Source organism: Symsagittifera roscoffensis, chromosome 5, assembly GCF_963678635.1.
Source record: "Symsagittifera roscoffensis chromosome 5, txSymRosc1.1, whole genome shotgun sequence".
Taxonomy (NCBI): domain Eukaryota; kingdom Metazoa; phylum Xenacoelomorpha; order Acoela; family Convolutidae; genus Symsagittifera; species Symsagittifera roscoffensis.
In genome coordinates this window covers 11,438,243-11,456,409 of record NC_087066.1, presented here as the reverse complement: position 1 = coordinate 11,456,409, position 18,167 = coordinate 11,438,243, and the positions used below count along the sequence as shown (strand labels likewise).

The 18,167-nt window shown below is 34.6% G+C and overlaps 2 protein-coding genes and 2 non-coding genes across 4 annotated transcripts in view; 1 reads left to right on the top strand and 3 right to left on the bottom strand.

The window, feature by feature from the left end:
- Window positions 1-11: 11 nt before the first annotated feature.
- On the bottom strand, window positions 12-9,853 carry LOC134846598 (PRKCA-binding protein-like). Its single transcript, XM_063863983.1, has 7 exons — window positions 9,664-9,853; window positions 6,067-6,252; window positions 5,409-5,586; window positions 4,546-4,707; window positions 3,783-3,933; window positions 3,331-3,484; window positions 12-17 (listed from the first exon to the last, which is right to left on the bottom strand). Exons 2-7 carry the CDS (start codon window positions 6,208-6,210, stop codon window positions 12-14), a joined length of 795 nt encoding a protein of 264 aa, XP_063720053.1. The 5' UTR covers window positions 6,211-6,252; window positions 9,664-9,853.
- Window positions 9,854-10,565: 712 nt separating this feature from the next.
- Window positions 10,566-18,167, bottom strand: part of LOC134845822 (patched domain-containing protein 4-like) — a gene marked incomplete in the record, with an annotated part of 28,359 nt that continues 20,757 nt past the window's right edge. The window contains 3 exon segments of the mRNA XM_063862903.1: window positions 10,566-11,370; window positions 12,295-12,515; window positions 12,906-13,890. Of these exon segments, the coding sequence (XP_063718973.1) occupies window positions 10,778-11,370; window positions 12,295-12,515; window positions 12,906-13,890 (1,799 nt within the window).
- On the top strand, window positions 14,236-14,322 carry Trnai-uau (transfer RNA isoleucine (anticodon UAU)). Its single transcript is given in 2 exon segments — window positions 14,236-14,273; window positions 14,287-14,322. It is a non-coding gene; the product is annotated as a tRNA-Ile (tRNA).
- Trnai-uau (transfer RNA isoleucine (anticodon UAU)) lies at window positions 16,527-16,613 on the bottom strand. Its single transcript is given in 2 exon segments — window positions 16,527-16,562; window positions 16,576-16,613. It is a non-coding gene; the product is annotated as a tRNA-Ile (tRNA).

Here is an 18,167-nt window from a genome sequence, read left to right as displayed (position 1 = left end):
TCACTAATATTTCACGCCTACAGAAAAATTTGCACATTTTAAAGTATTAATTTTGGGTTCTTCTATTTTAGGCACTGAATTGTATTGCTGATACATCGTTGGTCAACTTTTAAGTTTTATATCAGCTGATAACATTCGTTTACATCAAAAGAAATTAATTGCAGCTGATAGAGTAAAGAGTTGATCCTGCAACATTTTCTAACCTATGACCTTGAGACCCAAAAAAAATAAAATACGAAATAATAGAGGTTAATTTTCTTCCCTCAGAGACAAAAATAGCTACCAGTATTTTCATTAACTGCAGTAAATTTGTGCTTGAACTTTTTCTGAACATTTGTTTGATTTTCATGTTGTTTTTTGATATCATCAGGAAATAGTTTAAAGCACTTTTGCACTTCTGCTCATTTGTACATTTCAATGCGCTCATTTTCCTCAGGGGGCCAGAGACTGTCTACTTTTTTGACCGTAGAAGTTTAGAGCTACCCTTGTTTCTTTTCGGGTTTCTTTCTTTTGATAAATTTTTGCAGTGTTTTTCATTTAGAGCAAAAATTGTCGGTTGTTGTGCCAGTAGCACAGAATGTTTCGACCACAGTTATTTTTGAAAAAAACCTGTTTTTTTTTCTTCTTTTTTCAATTCGAATCATTTCTTTGCGCGTGGCTTGAAGATAAATACAAAATTTTGGATTATTTTGAAGAAAGTTTACGTTTTCAAGTTTGATTTTTTAAACATTGATACCAAAATGAAAACAAGTGTTTTTTAAACGCGTTCAAAAAATTGCTTTTTGTCATTTTTTTTCAATTTTTGTTTTTTTGCAGCTTCTTGTACAAAGGAAGCGTTAAATTGAGTTGAAACAATTAATTTTTACAGTTAAAAACTGATTATTGATTGATAACAAGTTTTTTAGGCTACTTGCTTGCTTTACTTGCTCCAGATTAAGTTAAAATATGCAGTACATAGATCACGAACAACCACAAAAACGAGCACATAAAGAATAGACGACCCCATCACACTCAACCTACAGAATGGCTAAACACAACTGACATGCCGCTCATAATCTAAACTCATAAAAGATTTAGAGTACGGTTTGACTTCGCAGAAAAGGACTTCATTGAATCAGACCAATGACCACCTCGATGTTCAAGTATACGTACAGATCCAAGTTACAAGGCATCCCCTCCAAACACGATCTTCACGCCATTCCCAAACCAGATCGAAACACAGTTCTCCACAACCAATCGAGAACAGACGATCATAGCAAACCATCTTGAAATCAGATTGTTTTCATTGGCAGGCATAGTCTTTGTCAAACGATAACTAACAACTTCCTATCGATGACTCCAACTTCCTGGAGCTTCCTTCTCCAAGAACAAAACAAGAAATGATGCTCGCCAAATAAGAACGACCAACATCAATCCTTCATTACAGATAGAAGATCTAAGATTCAAAACTCTGTAAACCCCGGATGGGTGGAACCAGATATAAACTATATTCATTATTGAATATAAATTGCATATTTTATCTCTATAAAATATTCAATTTTAGCCAATCACGATCCATCTAACTAACAACCCACTTATTTGTAAATACTATGCAATCTGTTATAAGTAGCTGCTCCCTCCGAATGGTATAATTTCTGTTGCAATGAAAAACTCAATAGCAAAATCAACAAGCATTTTGTGTGTTACGTGACTTTAACCTTTTATTAAAGCCGACAGAACTTGTTATTGACCTCGAAAAAGCAGCAATTTCTGCTTTCAAATCGGAATTTCCCACAGCGTCTATAAAAAGGTGCTTTTTTCGTTTTGAGCAGACCGATTGGCGAAAAATTCAAGAATTAGGACTGGCTTTTGAATTCAGAAAAGACAAAGACTTGTAAAAAAAAAGAAATCGTGTCTTGCGGTGGTTCTAATTCTTGCATGCGAATTGAAGTTGGTACTAGAAGCTCTCTACTTGAAGTTGTTACTTGAAGTTGTTACTAGAATGATCAGCTCCAGTCATATCTCGATTATTTCGAAGAAATTTGGGTGGTGGAATATGTACGTGGAATTCTCGGAAAAGATCCAGATTTCAAAACAGCTATATGGAAACAGTTCAACAATGCGGTAAATGAAAAAAAAAAACAAGAATTTGTCCATATGAAGGCATTGAGTTTTCCAACAAGAATATGGTCGAATGATGGCTTAGAGTTTTTCAACTAGGAATGGGTTATGCTCACCCCACTGTATCAAATTTCATTCAGCAATAAAGAAAAAAACCAAGTCAACGGAAAGTTTTCTGATTCGGTTGAAGTCTGGAGAAAAGCCCTATAAAAGTCCTAAATATGAGCAAGTGCAACAGTGGATATCAGAAACTCTTGAAAACTATCAAAACAATTATCTAATTTCGCAGCTGGAAGCACTTTCATTTAACTTTGATCTGTAAAACAACTTTTTGCCACAGTAATTTTGAGTTATCTTGTTTTGCCAGTAGTTAAGTAATTTTTTGTTGCAAAAATTCCCGGTGTTTTTTCATTCATCCTTTGAACGACATTCAACAATTTTTTTTTTACTGGTTTCGAGAAAAACCATGTTGAAGTTTTTGATTTTTGGTCCAATTTCAAGCTAATAAGGTGAGGCTAAGCATTCTTACAAAAGCTTATTCATGCTTAATTTAAGCCGTGAAAAATTAATTTGTTTAAATAAAGATATTTTTCTTAATTGATTATTTTTGAGTTAATTAATCAAAAACTTCAAAATTCAAAAAAAGTGATTGAAAAAGTGATTGAATTTTTTTTTTGAATTTGTCTAACGATTTAGTTTTTTCGTTTTTCTAGTCATGTTTCGACAAAAACTATTTTGCAATTGGTCTATTTTACTATGAATGTCGAACATGCGTAAGTGTCAACTTTTTGTTCAGATCTTTTTTATCACACCACGCAGAAATAAAAAAAAAGGCCAATTTAAAAAAAAATATATTTTTGTTGTATTGTAAGACTATGGTCGAAGCATTTTGTTCTACTTGCAGAAGAACTGGCTATCCTTGTGTTGATTATGACTACAATAACTATTATTGTTGCTACTATTATATTGATTATGATTATCATGATTATTATGATTATTACTAAGATTATGATGATTTGTATTATGATTCTTATGGTTATTATGATGATTACTATGATTTGTATTATAATGATTATCATTTTTATGATGATTATCAATTTTATTATGATTATCATTTTTTAATGATGATTATGATTTTTGTTATTTTTATGATTGTTATGATTATTCTTTTTGTTGTATCAATATTATTATGATTATGATTATAATCATCATTATGAAATTATGACTTACCTTGAGGCAGAAGGAGAGATATTCGAACTTGACGTCAGCGTACTTCCTGATGGTGTGTTTGGTGTCTGGGATGGCCTTGTTCAGATACGTGTCAAGGTCACTCACCATTGGCTTCACTGTTCGCACCAACTTCACCCCAAACTTCTCCATGCTTCTAAAGGAAAAAAAACTTCAATTTGGAGAGAAACATAAAAAACACGTCCCAACACCCCTCCGGTACAGAGGCTTTCAATTTGAAATGAACCTTAGTTGGCTAGAAGCTACTTGAAAAAAAATTGTAACGTTTTTTTTTTCTTCTAGAACTGTAATGTTAATGAAAATGAATCTGAAACAAATAATAATTTATTTGGTAATATTAGCGAGAAACTCAAATACTTCAAACTAGCATATAGGCAGTCAGATGTTTTGAACTCAGTCGATTAAATGTGCAAATATCAATGTGGAGTGCCTACCTGTGTGCTTCTCCGTACTTGCGGAATCCCTCACTGGCACTGAACTGGGGCTCCTTGGCCCCCACCTGGGAGAACACCTCCCCCATCAGTCGGTGAGCCTGGGCCATCCTCAAATACCCCCACAACAGACCACGAGTGTTGTTCATCATTCCTGCAATGAATGGAAAACAGGTCAATTTGTATTGTTTATGAAGGAACTTTGATGATACCGCAATTACGACAATTGGCACAAATAAAAAAAAAATCAAAGGATGAAGAAACGCGAATGCAAATTCCCAGGTGTACTGCGTTGATTGCTACATCTAGTCTTGGAAATTGCTCTTCAGAAAGTTTTTATCGATAACGGGCACAAATTCATTGATAGAATTTTTTGAAACAGGAAACCAAAATATTGATTTCGGCTTTTTTCTAGTTTCCCGCCCCTCTTATAATCACAATATAAAGTCTATAAAAACTGCCTATAGGGTGATTTATTTACACGTAAAGAAAAAACGTGAAGCTTAGTTCACTCATTCACGCTGACATTTGTATTGCAGTTTGAGACAACAAAGTTCATTTTAAATATTTTTCCATACGTTAAATTTCAAAAAAAAAATTAAAAGTGAGAAAACTGGAAAACAAGAAAAATCAAATGAGGAGGGGGAGAAAACTGGGAGAGAGCCTCGATGCATTCTGAAGCATGTCCTTGGAACTCGCAGAGTCTCTTCTCTCTCTATCTCTTTCTCTCTCTCTCTCTCTCTCTCTCTCTCTCTCGCTCCCTTACCTCTGTATATGGCCGCTATCTTCTCCATCTCCTGCATCTTCTTAATGAGTCCATCATTGCATAGTATGGCCCTGCTGAGTCCCAGAGCATCTGCAGTGGATGAGCTCATGTTCTCCACCATCTTGTGCTTCATCTTCTTCAGCACTATGTCGAACGACTTACCTACACGCATGAACAAATGCATCTCAATGTTGAACTTTCCTAGATCTTAAACACTTCTAGATTTGAATTAATTTCCACAGATTTTAAATACCTTTCAAAGATTTTAAATCAAGTTGATTCAACATACGAGCTGTTCAGCTCTTCACAGAGAACCGCTGTTGTGCCCCTGGTTAGGAATAGCAAATGCACCTGTTAAGCCTATTTTCTGGGCTCGCCCTCAAGCAATGAGCCTCGAACATCCGACCTTTCGATTGAGAGGCGCGGATACATATGAACTCCACCACTGCTTCCAATTTAAGTAAATTGTTTAAATAGTTGCGAAAGTGAGAACAAGAGATTCTTGGAGAGATCAGAGCAAACGAACTTTAGTTTATACGCGGGAAGAGAATTGAATTCCTTGGTGAATTGAGGAATAGCTACACCTGCCATTAAAATTAGTTTTGAGAGACTCGGTCACATTGTAGCCCGACAAAAGTCGCGAAAATCTGGAAAATGAGTATTCAGAGATTAGATTCTCATGTTCAGATTTTCGCGACCGAATTCGGCTCGGACAGAATCGGTTCTCGGCTCGAGAAGATCATTAATCATCATTAGTTCTTGGGCCTCGACTTCAGGAAGGTCTTTAGTTTCGACTCAAGAAGATAATTAGAAACAAGTGACATACTTTTTGAATCCACTTGAGTATTTTTGGCTAGACTTGCCTTGACTGGCTTCGCAGGACAGTTTGTTGTATCCGATGGTCACTTCATTCCTCACATTCTGGATCATTCTGGCCACTTCCACTTTGGTCTTCCCTTTGACAGAAGTGGAGTTGACAGCCATCAACTCATCCCCTGCTTCCAGCACTCCACTTTTGGCCGCTGGAGTGTTGTCGAACACCTGTGGGAAACAAACCAATTGTCTCGTAATATTTGATGATTTGCTTGTCAAGTTTCGACGGATCTATTTTAGAAAAGATCACTTTTTTACAGATGACGTCTTGTCAAACAACTTTCGGGAAAAGTTTGAATTATGTCTGTACTGTCTTTTAGATAAAGATTTTTGAAAGCTGCTAGATGTTAAATACGTCTATTTATCAAATAGCTCTTTAGTTTTCGGCTGATCAAACGTTTATGAAATCTTCTCTTTCAAATTTGATCCATATTGGCGCCCAAGGCTTCTTAAGAAAGACTGAAGGGTCAGCCGGTCAGACTTCAGGGTCAGCCTTACTGGATGCCAAAAAAGTACCAAAGGGAGGCCCCTTTGGTTGCCAGGGGTTGAATCATTGAGAAGGGGACACCCCTCCCCCCAAATCCGCTTCTGATTCAATGCAGTAATTACTAAACCGCCAAAGCAGACTAGAATGAAAAACAGTCTTACCTGTACAATGTATAAACATGGACATAGTGGTGCCCCTCCCCCTATGCTGATGCCGAGGAGGTTCTGACTGTCCTTCTCAATGGAAACGGAGCCAGGCTGCAGACTCATTCCCAGTCTATCCTCCTCCGTCCAGTCAAAGTCCATTTGAGTCAGTTAAAGTTAATATTACTCACTAATATTTCACGCCTACAGAAAAATTTGCACATTTTAAAGTATTAATTTTGGGTTCTTCTATTTTAGGCACTGAATTGTATTGCTGATACATCGTTGGTCAACTTTTAAGTTTTATATCAGCTGATAACATTCGTTTACATCAAAAGAAATTAATTGCAGCTGATAGAGTAAAGAGTTGATCCTGCAACATTTTCTAACCTATGACCTTGAGACCCAAAAAAAATAAAATACGAAATAATAGAGGTTAATTTTCTTCCCTCAGAGACAAAAATAGCTACCAGTATTTTCATTAACTGCAGTAAATTTGTGCTTGAACTTTTTCTGAACATTTGTTTGATTTTCATGTTGTTTTTTGATATCATCAGGAAATAGTTTAAAGCACTTTTGCACTTCTGCTCATTTGTACATTTCAATGCGCTCATTTTTCTCAGGGGGCCAGAGACTGTCTACTTTTTTGACCGTAGAAGTTTAGAGCTATCCTTGTTTCTTTTCGGGTTTCTTTCTTTTGATAAATTTTTGCAGTGTTTTTCATTTAGAGCAAAAATTGTCGGTTGTTGTGCCAGTAGCACAGAATGTTTCGACCACAGTTATTTTTGAAAAAAACCTGTTTTTTTTTCTTCTTTTTTCAATTCGAATCATTTCTTTGCGCGTGGCTTGAAGATAAATACAAAATTTTGGATTATTTTGAAGAAAGTTTACGTTTTCAAGTTTGATTTTTTAAACATTGATACCAAAATGAAAACAAGTGTTTTTTAAACGCGTTCAAAAAATTGCTTTTTGTCATTTTTTTTCAATTTTTGTTTTTTTGCAGCTTCTTGTACAAAGGAAGCGTTAAATTGAGTTGAAACAATTAATTTTTACAGTTAAAAACTGATTATTGATTGATAACAAGTTTTTTAGGCTACTTGCTTGCTTTACTTGCTCCAGATTAAGTTAAAATATGCAGTACATAGATCACGAACAACCACAAAAACGAGCACATAAAGAATAGACGACCCCATCACACTCAACCTACAGAATGGCTAAACACAACTGACATGCCGCTCATAATCTAAACTCATAAAAGATTTAGAGTACGGTTTGACTTCGCAGAAAAGGACTTCATTGAATCAGACCAATGACCACCTCGATGTTCAAGTATACGTACAGATCCAAGTTACAAGGCATCCCCTCCAAACACGATCTTCACGCCATTCCCAAACCAGATCGAAACACAGTTCTCCACAACCAATCGAGAACAGACGATCATAGCAAACCATCTTGAAATCAGATTGTTTTCATTGGCAGGCATAGTCTTTGTCAAACGATAACTAACAACTTCCTATCGATGACTCCAACTTCCTGGAGCTTCCTTCTCCAAGAACAAAACAAGAAATGATGCTCGCCAAATAAGAACGACCAACATCAATCCTTCATTACAGATAGAAGATCTAAGATTCAAAACTCTGTAAACCCCGGATGGGTGGAACCAGATATAAACTATATTCATTATTGAATATAAATTGCATATTTTATCTCTATAAAATATTCAATTTTAGCCAATCACGATCCATCTAACTAACAACCCACTTATTTGTAAGTGCTGAAATTACTTGTAATTTCAGCACCAGAGAGATTTGAATTTAACTTAGAAATTAGTTACCTCTCCAAGAGACCTTCTAGCAATCGCAATAAGCCAGTATACTCTAGATCTATTGAGCCTAGCAGAGACTAGTTAAACACCCTGAGACTAGTAGATATAAGAGTAAGATTAGGATTGGTATTAGACTAAGAAGTTGCACGAATCTATCCGGCCGAAAATAAGATAGCGTGACGAGCAGACGGTGTACCCTATCCGAAATTACTCTATGAGTTCCACCTCGAACTTAACTCACTATCACGAGACTCAACATCTAGCTGTCTTATTATTACTTACTGAAATTATGCGATTTATATCACCAGAAAACTTCAATATAATTAATATACTATATTATATTAATTGTTATCAAAAAATAACAATATTGATTGGAGAGTTTTTTTGGAATGTTTTCTTTAGAAATCATTAAAATGGTCAAAATACGGATTGATGATAAAATTGACCTACGAAGTTTGTCGTTAAAATCGTGAACATTACAATTTAGTCATGATAACGGGTAAAAATTATTTTTAGCAAAAACTATCAGCTCTCTTTTTCTGATCTTGTAGTAGATAAGACAAGATTATGTTTCGGCTAGGCCAATAAATTTCCCAAATTTTTTGCCAGTTTTCCCCAAAGTTTTGAAAGCTTTTTTCTAATAACCCTAATTTTTTTTCTTCAATTCTACATTTTTGCATTTTAATTTGTGTTTCTGAAAAACCACTGCCAAGTTAGTTATTCATTTCATTAAAAAAATTGCATTTTGTTTTTCAATTGAACAAAAAAAACTGGTTGCTTTGCAACTACCACAATAAGTTTTGATCACAATTTTTCCTCGTAAAGCTTAAAAAGAGCCAAGAATGGCCGATTACTGTGCAAGTAGCACAGAATGCTCCAACCATTTCTTTAAAAATACAATTTTTTTTCAACAAGGTGTAGTTGTTTTTGCCAGGTGTGATAAAAAGAGCTGAACAAAAATTAAAATTTAAACACATTCGACATTCAAAGTAAAATGAAGAATCGGAAAACAGTTTTTGTTGCGAAGTTTTCAAAAATTTTTAACATTTTTTTAGACAATTTTTGTTTTTTTAAAGATTTCGATTTCAAATATGATGCAAAAAAAAACTCCAAAAATCATTTTTTTTGTAAAAAAAACAATTTTCACAGCTTAAATTAAACATAAATAAGCTATTGTGAGCCTGATCGCTCACCTTTTTTTGCTTAAAATTAGACCAAAAATCAAAAACTTCAAACTGATTTTTCTCGACACTGAGATAGTTATTTCAAAACTTAAAAAATCGTTGGAATTACGACTGAGAAGGCTTTGATATGATACATCACTTGACTTATTCTAATGATTATTTGCAATGCATGATTTTGCGTTTGAAAAAACAATAGAAAAAAATAAAACACACGAACACAAAATTCCTCCCCATTTTATAATGGTCGGAACAATTATCAAAAAAAATCAAATCTTGTTCACTGTTTTAAATTTTTTTTCGCTCTCGGGGTAAGCGCCATTAGAACTTTAAGACAATTAATAAGCACCTTAATCAGCGTATGAAGCAAACTTTGTCCTGATCTCGTTTGACGATTAAGGTAAGGGGTAAAGATTTGCTCTTTTTTACAGTGCTCTCAGTCTCCGACTTCAAATACTATGAAAAATAAATATATTTTGATGATAAAAAGCCCTTCCTTGTTCTGTATCTTTTGAAACAATTTGATGATTTTCATGTGAAATTTTCCTTTTCAACTTACTATTTCCCGACTATTCTGTGAGATTAAAAAATAGTTATAGAAATACAAACCGCAGTAATAACGTTTCAAACAGATGTTCGGATGTAAAAAATAACAATTTAAGTGTGATTATTATATCAATCTGGTTAGGTTAATATGCATCTATGAAAGTTGTTTCAACTGCGAAAAATATTATGGTAAGTGAAAAGATAGTGTTTGCTTGAAAGTGAGCTCAAAAGGGGGAACATATTGGAAATTCATGCGTTCTTTTTCCCTTATATCTATGCTCATTGTAACATTTAACAGTATGATGCATAACTATATAGCCATATGTTGCCTGAAAAAAATCTTGCATTATAAGTTTTTTTTTCAATTGATTTTCTTGCTAAAAGGCTTTGATTCGTGATTTGCTCTTTTTCAATTGTTCTGAACTCAACCGGTTTTTTTTCTGAGATCATTGATTGTGCCAATTTGAACAAGAAACGTACTGATTAAAAAGGCTATGCTCATCTGCTATATGAACGAAGCCGGGGCAGTCTGCATCTTCATGCAATCGGTTCGAAGAAAAATACTGAGAATAAAAAAATTATGTGACGCCTAGATATAATGCTTGTGTACAACCACAGTCTGATAAAAATGCAAACACGACAAAACTGTCGATTGATGTGCACCTAGCATCAAAGGTTTTGACCAGATTTATTATTGCAAAAAAAAACTCCAAGAAACAACTTTTTTTCAAAATATTTTTTCCAATTGTCTTAGAAAAATCAGAAACAAACTAAACGCAAACGCATAAATTTGAAAAATTTCAAAAAAATGCGAGTTTTTTGTTCATTTTTTTCAGATGTATTTTCTGGATCTTTTAGAGCGGGAAAAATGATAAATGAAGTTTTAATTACTAATTTTTTGCAGCCTGCTCAAAAAATGTCGGCTCTTCAACCCCAAAGGTGTTTCTGGTCAAAAATTGGGCGTTTAAAACATCAATTAAAAGAAGAACTAGTATAACAGTGAACAGTTATGAAGGGTGTTTTAGGGTGATAAGATGATATGTGCACTAAGTTTATGAGTCACGCATAAACAAGGGAATTGAATAACATCAACAGAACTGAAATATCTGCCAATGTTTTGAAATTTTAAGACTGCTTCGACAAACGTTTCCAAAAATAAGTTGAGACGTTCTTATTGTCATAAAACTGAGTTACAAAGTTCAGATCCTCTGCGAGCTTCAACTGACATTAGCTTCGAAGAATCTGGCGTTGAGTTGTTCACAATCGTGGGCGTTACATCTTTACTTTTCAAACTACTTTTTGACGTCGGGTTGAACTCTTGATAATCTCGTGACCTGTTACAATCCGAAAGACCCGCTATAGAGAGACTGTGATCCCGACATTTTTCGGTGAGGTCCCGATTGCTTCCTCGGGATCCTTGTGAGTTCTTCCCGGAACCCCCTGATTCCGAAGACCCGTCGTTGTTGTCCTCATTTGTCCCGATTCCCAGTTCTTTGTTCACTGGTCCAAAGAAACTCAGTAGTACTGGAAGCACACAAACTCCATAGAAAAAACTGAAGGTGAAAAGGAAAAGAGCGGTGACGAAAAGAGTTCGCATCCCGTAGGAGCTGGAAAAAGCGAGCATCACTATTCCAAGGATGGAAGAAACGGCCGCGTTGATGAGGGGAACGCCCATTGCTTCTAGAGAGGCTTCGGCTCTGGCCTTGGCGGTGAGTCCCTTTGATCGTTTGTAGGAATGGCCACTGTGTGAGGCATAGTCCACACACAGACCTGAATGACAAGAAAAAAATTATACCAATCGATTCAAATTTGTAAAATTTACAAGATACCTTTTCCTAATTGGCGTTGAACTAATGTTTTTTTTGGAATATTAAGAATATTAAGGTAGATAATACAAAAATAGTTTACGAAATGCCGAGGAGTTATTTGCTTTGAATGTTTGTATCTTGTTAACTATTCCCCCCTAGTGCAATAGGGGGGGATAGTTTGCAAGCTACAAAATTCGTGTACGCTTAACTGTTAAATTCTTTTTTATAGGGAGGGGATTCGTTACAAGGTACCATAGGGGAGAAATAGTTAACAAGATCCGAATTTTTATACTTTGATTTTTCCAAGATCCGAATGTTTTAGAAAACAAGAAATCAGTTAATTATGCTTGTTTTGGATGAAGAAAAACTGAAAACTAACAAAAATTAGCTCAAAGCATGCTAAAATTTCAAGATTCAAAAAGGAAACCCATAATTAAGTGAAAACTTGCCCAGCTATTCATATTCATCTAATAATGTTGGAACCAGTTCTAAACTAGTATTTATATACCAATTATATTAATGATGGAATACCACTATAAAATATTTATAACTAGCCAATCATATTCCATCTCTAACATTTACACTTATTTTTAAGTGCTGAAACTACTTTTAGTTTCAGCACCAGAACGATTTAGATAAAATTTTGAATATAGTTGTTCTCCTTCTGGATAAACTCCAAGAACTAACTCGCATAAACCAGCATACACTAGATCTATTGAGACTAGGAGATATAAGAGTAAGATTAAGATCGGTATTAGACTAAGAAGTTGCACGAACCTATCCGGCCGAAAATAAGATAGCGTGACGAGCAGACGGTGTACCTTATCTGAAATTACTCTATGAGTATAACCAATAGGTCATAACTTAATGTAATTAATGATCTCACCTATGAGAAGCAGGACTTCGATGTAAGTGGACATGTTATACGTGATGCCCCACACTCCCATGTATCCGAGTACAGACACCATGCTACATGCAGTGACCACGAAAGATAGAAATATGACTCGGAAGTCGCCGAGGAGGAGGGACATGACGAGGAGACAGCAGGCGAGGCCGATGGCTATGGACCTCCAGATACTCTGCTTCATTGTAATATTTCGCTCCCATCTTCAATCGGTGAGGCAGGGCTGGCAAAAATTGAATAAACTATCCATTATTTGAAGAAATCACTGAATGGTTTTGAAATTCTACAGAAATATCTCAATTGAAATTTAAAACCTGAAAAAAAGAGAAAAAACTCAAGCTATTTGAAATTTAATAACGTGAAAAAAAAGAAAAAAGAAAATGAGTTTTTTTGTTCTCGTTTTTTGTATTTGGTTGCCTTCATGAAAAAAAAATTATATCTTATGATAATTATATGTATTGTATCGTAACTCTTGATTAAATTTTGGTGTGATTCTTTTTTGTCTTTCGGAAAAAAAATCAGAAATGGAAGATAAGCTATAGTTTTTTAGATGCGTTTTCTTTAAGACATCCTTTTTTTAAAGCCAGTCCTGCCTCGACAAGTGAATGCTAGTTGCGTATAGTTTATACGGCGAGCTGTCAATAACTGGATAAATGGCCTCGAAAAAGTTCTTTATAGTCGTCGAATCATACAGGGATATCTCGATTGTCAGGAGAAAAAAGCGACTTTTCTCAATCTCTCCTTTGCTGTTCAAAATGATGTCATTTTTGAACATACTTCTTTTTATTCCACTCGTAATTTCAGCTTGATACTCTGCTATTGTTTTAGCTTCGAATGCAATTTCTTTGCCCTGTTTTGCTCGGACGAGGTTCGAAATATTCAGACCTTCTTCATAACACCACGAAAGGTCTGTTACATTCAAGAAGAAACCAGTTTCAATCAAGTTGTCTGTAACTCCTCGGAGATTAGTCATAACTTTCGGATCCGAGTAATTTAGCTTCTCGTCAATTACGAATGCAACTACAGTCGGCTTTCGGTACAACCGCTCCTCAGTGTGATAGTACTCGATAACTTTCGAGTTGTCGGGCTGGTATTCAACTTCGTTAATATACTCGGGCATTTGAATCGTACTTCGGGTCGCGATTGCGAGCAAGACTCCGACTCCTATGAGAATAATAACCCGAGACACATCGTGTAAGATTATCTTCGGCATGTACTTTATCAAATATTTCTCTGCTAAATTCAATGCCCATGATTCGTCAATCTCTTTAGCGAGTTGATCGCTGTTTCGACGAGAAATGATTGAAGGTGTTTTTGAGACGTTGCGGGATATGGGTCCAACTCCAAGCTTACTAGTCGCAATTTCGTCAGCTATCTCTGGTGATACAGAGTGCGAAGTGGCTCCTACGACTGTTGTGCCGTGAAGCGTGCAGTCAGAATGACCTGAGCCGGCAATAATGTTGAAAATGGCGCTGGATTTGTTCGGCTGAGAAGTGCACTGGACTCTTTTGGTGTGAATGGAGAGACAGGCTGTGAAGAATGTGAGTTCGAAGAAGGTCAGCGAAACCACCATAGAGGCTAAAAAGATAGTTTAACTTAGTTTGAGTACCGTTTGAGTACAAGGCGAGAAGGCGTCAAAGTTTTTGTCACACTTGAATGTTACAAATTATGATACTTCTGAGAAGAAGCGCAAAAAGCTACTAACATTTTTACTCGAAAAGTTGTAAAATTAATCCTAAAATAATTGTTTCGTCATTTTCTCCAATCAATATATGGTGCAAGATAAGAGTGCTTTTAGAAGATTTGGGATCAATACCAATCGGAAAAATAAAACTCAAAGTGTACAGTTTTTGGTTTTACGGTTTTTGGTTTTTGGAAATTTTGACAGAAGAAAGACCATATTTAGCCAATCATAGTTAATGAGCTCCCGTAGCTCAGTCGGTTAGAGCGCCGTACTTATAGACAGTATGAGCAATGCGGATGTCGGCAGTTCGAGCCTGCCCGGGAGCAACATAGTTTTTAACGTTTCGCAAGAATGAAGCAACAAATTGAGCATTTTTTCTTCCGACAACCCTGGAAGATCGGTAATAAACTATTGAGTAAGATTCCTTTAATAAGAAATTTCAAGTCATTTTTGACTACCTCAAACAAATTTCGTGGGGGCTGAACTGTGATATTGTATAAAAAAAACCTCATTGCCCTCCATATCAAGAAAAAACTGGTCATAAAACTGTTGAACTTTCTTCAACTTCAAAAAAAATTATGGTTTTCATTTACTCGATAAAATTAATTCATTGAGAGAAAAAGATCACTGAGTAAACAATTTTTTCGGCTGGAAAATCTTTTTAAAAATGTTCTTTTGAAACCAGAAAAAATGTCGAGCCATTTGCGCTTTCGTAATTTGAGAATCCCATTTACCTAGCTTTCAGCAGATGATTTTGAATGGAACTCAAAAAGTGCATATACCTAAGTACATTTTAAAAAATTTTCCTAAATATACTACAGATGCATTTCATAACAACATTTTTGCATGAAATTTGTTTCATTTGCTCTAAAAAGCTACTAATTTTTGAAGACTTTTTGCGCCTACCATATGAATAGCTAAAATCAATTGTTAGAAAAAAATAAATGACAAAAAATGCCTAAGTTTTTTTCAATTTTTTAAAATTTTCTTATTTGATTTTTTTATTAGTTTGGTCGAAACTGATTAAACAATAAGCACAGCAACCAACTTTCCCTGTTCATATTAAAACACTTAGAAAAAAAAACATTTCCACGCTCTATTGGAGAATCCCATTTGCCTACCTTTGAGCAGATGATTTTGAATGGAACTCAAAAAGTGCATATACCTAAGTAAATTTTATGAGTTTTCCCTAAACATACTACAGATGCATTTCATAACACCATTTTCGCACAAAACTTTTTCCATTCGCTCTAAAAGACTACTAAACTTTGAACACTTTTTGCCCGTTCTATGTGAATAGCTAAAGTAAAGTTTTCAAAGACGCACACTTTTCAATTTCACAGATTTGAGTAAATCTGCGTTAAATCAAAAGAATAAAAAATTGCTTTAACAGTTAATTTGTATAGCCGAATATCAAATTTTACACTCGATGGGTATAAAGTTTGTATAAAGATGTTATTTATATATTTTTTATCCATTTTTTCTTTGTTTCCACGCAAAATCAAATGCCACAAAAACTTATCGAATTGTTGTATCATAAATTGTTGTATCGAATTGTTGTATCAATCAAGAGTTGTATCAAAAAACGTTTAATTATTAAGCTAAATTCGAGCGAGTAAAGCGTTCGAGTAACGTTCGTTATATGAAAATTATGAAACATAAATCGCAAAAAGAAAATTACGAAGTGTTACATTTTTAAATTTTTTGTTTTTCGTTTTTGAAACCAGTTGGTTCACTTATGATTATTTTCCAACTTCACCGTTTAGTTTTTTTCATCACAACACTCACAATAAACGACCCTAACTTCAAGAACCGCGCATTTAGGGACCTTTACTTTTTTGTTTGGATAATTTTTAGTCGTTGATTAAAACGTAAGTTGAACGTAAGTTGAATATGGTATTAAGCATGAAAATTAAGTTAAAATAGCCTCAAAAATGCCAAACAAAATTAGAAAGAAAGCAAAAAGACTCCATTTTTGTATGTTGTAATTTCAAAGACCCCATGTGTCTCTCATGTTTTTGAAAAACTACTCTGAATTAATAGATAAACATTTTACTCCAGTCGAGAAACTGAAGACTAAAAATTATTTTTCGAATTAACAATCATTCACAACTGAAAAAAAGATTTCCCTTTTGCTCTTTTATTTTTTTTCCAGTTTGCATCGATTTTTAAATTGGTGTGATGAGAAAATTATACAAACGCATAGAGCTCTAGGAATTAAGCATAATCGACAACACGTTTGCTGAACAAAGTTAATGTACGAAAAATGCGTTTTCCCAGGCTTGGCATGAAGATGAAACATTTTTATAAGCCCTCATATCAATTTTTCATAATCATGCAAATCAACGTTTCACGAGAAAAAAAAACACGCAGGTATTAGGGAAGTGCGAGGTTACTTATTTTTGATAATTGGATCTAAGAGAACTTTGCTGATTCTTATTTTCAGTTCTCCGTTTTTGAAAAATTGATTAAATTGGCAATTAAGTCTAAATGATTTCTTTTTATCTTCAAAATTTCTTATCTATAAACCTGCTCCCGGGCAGGCTCGAACTGCCGACATCCGCATTGCTCATACTGTCTATAAGTACGGCGCTCTAACCGACTGAGCTACAGGAGCTGCTATTACAGTCTGTTGGTTTTAAAGAGCTACACTTATTTTAACAGAGCCTGTTAGTTTTAAACTTTATCATGCATGATCTTTACCGAACCTAGGTTCGAGGTTTGACGGTTAAGGAAACAGTTATCAGCTTCAAGCAAAATAACGCACTAAACTCTAATAGACTTTTTTCCATTTTACCCCCATATTTAAAGAATTTCAAAATTGGCTCTTTTTTTACTTTTTTTTCACTTTTCTTAGTTAACCAACTAGAGGCCTTATCCGAATACTAATGTTTCAAGGTTAACTAAGCTATGGCTAACTTACAACAGCTCACCTTGTAATTTGCAGCGAAAGGGCAATTTGAACCCGCAATCATATGATTGCAGGGTATCAACAATACCGATGCACCACAATGCCATACTACCGCTGCACCACAACGCCTCACTACCGATGCGCCACAACACCGCTTTCAGTTTGATTTTTGAAAAAATACATTATTTCTGTCATAATGCAATAACCCTTGGCATGGTATACAAATTAGCTATTGTGAATAGAATTTTTTGTCATACCATACATCATAAATAATGCGTTTAGCCACATCAACACCTCCAACAACTATAAAAATAGAAAAAGTCAAATCTGAGGTGGAAATGGAGAAGATATTTGATTTCAAGTCAAACACAAGACAATTCCAAGATCGTTCCAACTGCTCTGTAACTTCAATCAAAAGCATTATAATTTAAGTGTTTTTTAGTGTTCAAAAAAGTCTGAAAACTACTTTTATGAAAATTGTTTTTTCTTCTTTTTATCCACCACAAACTATTTTAAGTACAAAGTGATTGAAGACTTTTTCTTCAGAAAACTACATCCAAAAGGCGAAAAATCTGCGGCATTTTCAAAGTTTTTGAAAAAATCTTGAAATCAGCTTGAAATTGAAATCTGAGAGCAGGGTATATAAATCACGAATCAAACATCAGTTTCTATAGATTGAAGTTACTATGATTATGTAATGCCGGAGCTGGATACTTGAGATTAAAACCTGAATATCGGCCAAAAATGTTGCAAAAGATGGTACTCTTTTGTCTCAATTTATGCAGACTTCATTTCAGTCAGACATTTGTAATTTTGAACCATTATAAATACATTGTTTTCAACAGCTGAAAAATCAGTCAATTGTAGCCATTAAAGAGCAAGTAGATTTTTCTTCCAACCATTAAAAATGGGTAAAAAGTTTGTATAAAGATGTTATTTAAATTTTTTTTTTCCATTTTTTCTTTTTTTTCCGCGCAAAATCAAATGCCACAAATACTTATCGAATTGAGTCAAGAATTGTATCATAAAACTTTTACTTATTAGGCTAAATTCGAGCGAGTAAAGCGTTTGAGTAAAGTTCCTTATATGAAAATTATGAAACAATAAATGCAAAAAGAAAAATATGAAGTGTTACATTTTTAAATTTTTTTGATTTTCGTTTTTGAAACCAGTTGGTTCACTTATGATTATTTTACAACTTCACCGTTTAGTTTTTTTCATCACAACACTCACAATAAACGACCCTAACTTCAAGAACCG

Bases quoted from the DNA above. Each gene is read 5' to 3' on its own strand.
- LOC134846598 (XM_063863983.1), bottom strand. From the start codon at position 6,210: ATGGACTTTGACTGGACGGAGGAGGATAGACTGGGAATGAGTCTGCAG. The intron at 4,708-5,408 runs GCAAGTCTAGCC...TCATGCGTGTAG, and splicing joins GTCCTGCGAAGCCAGTCAAG to GTAAGTCGTTCGACATAGTG. The intron at 3,485-3,782 runs GTAGGCACTCCA...TTTTTCCTTTAG, and splicing joins AAGTACGGAGAAGCACACAG to AAGCATGGAGAAGTTTGGGG.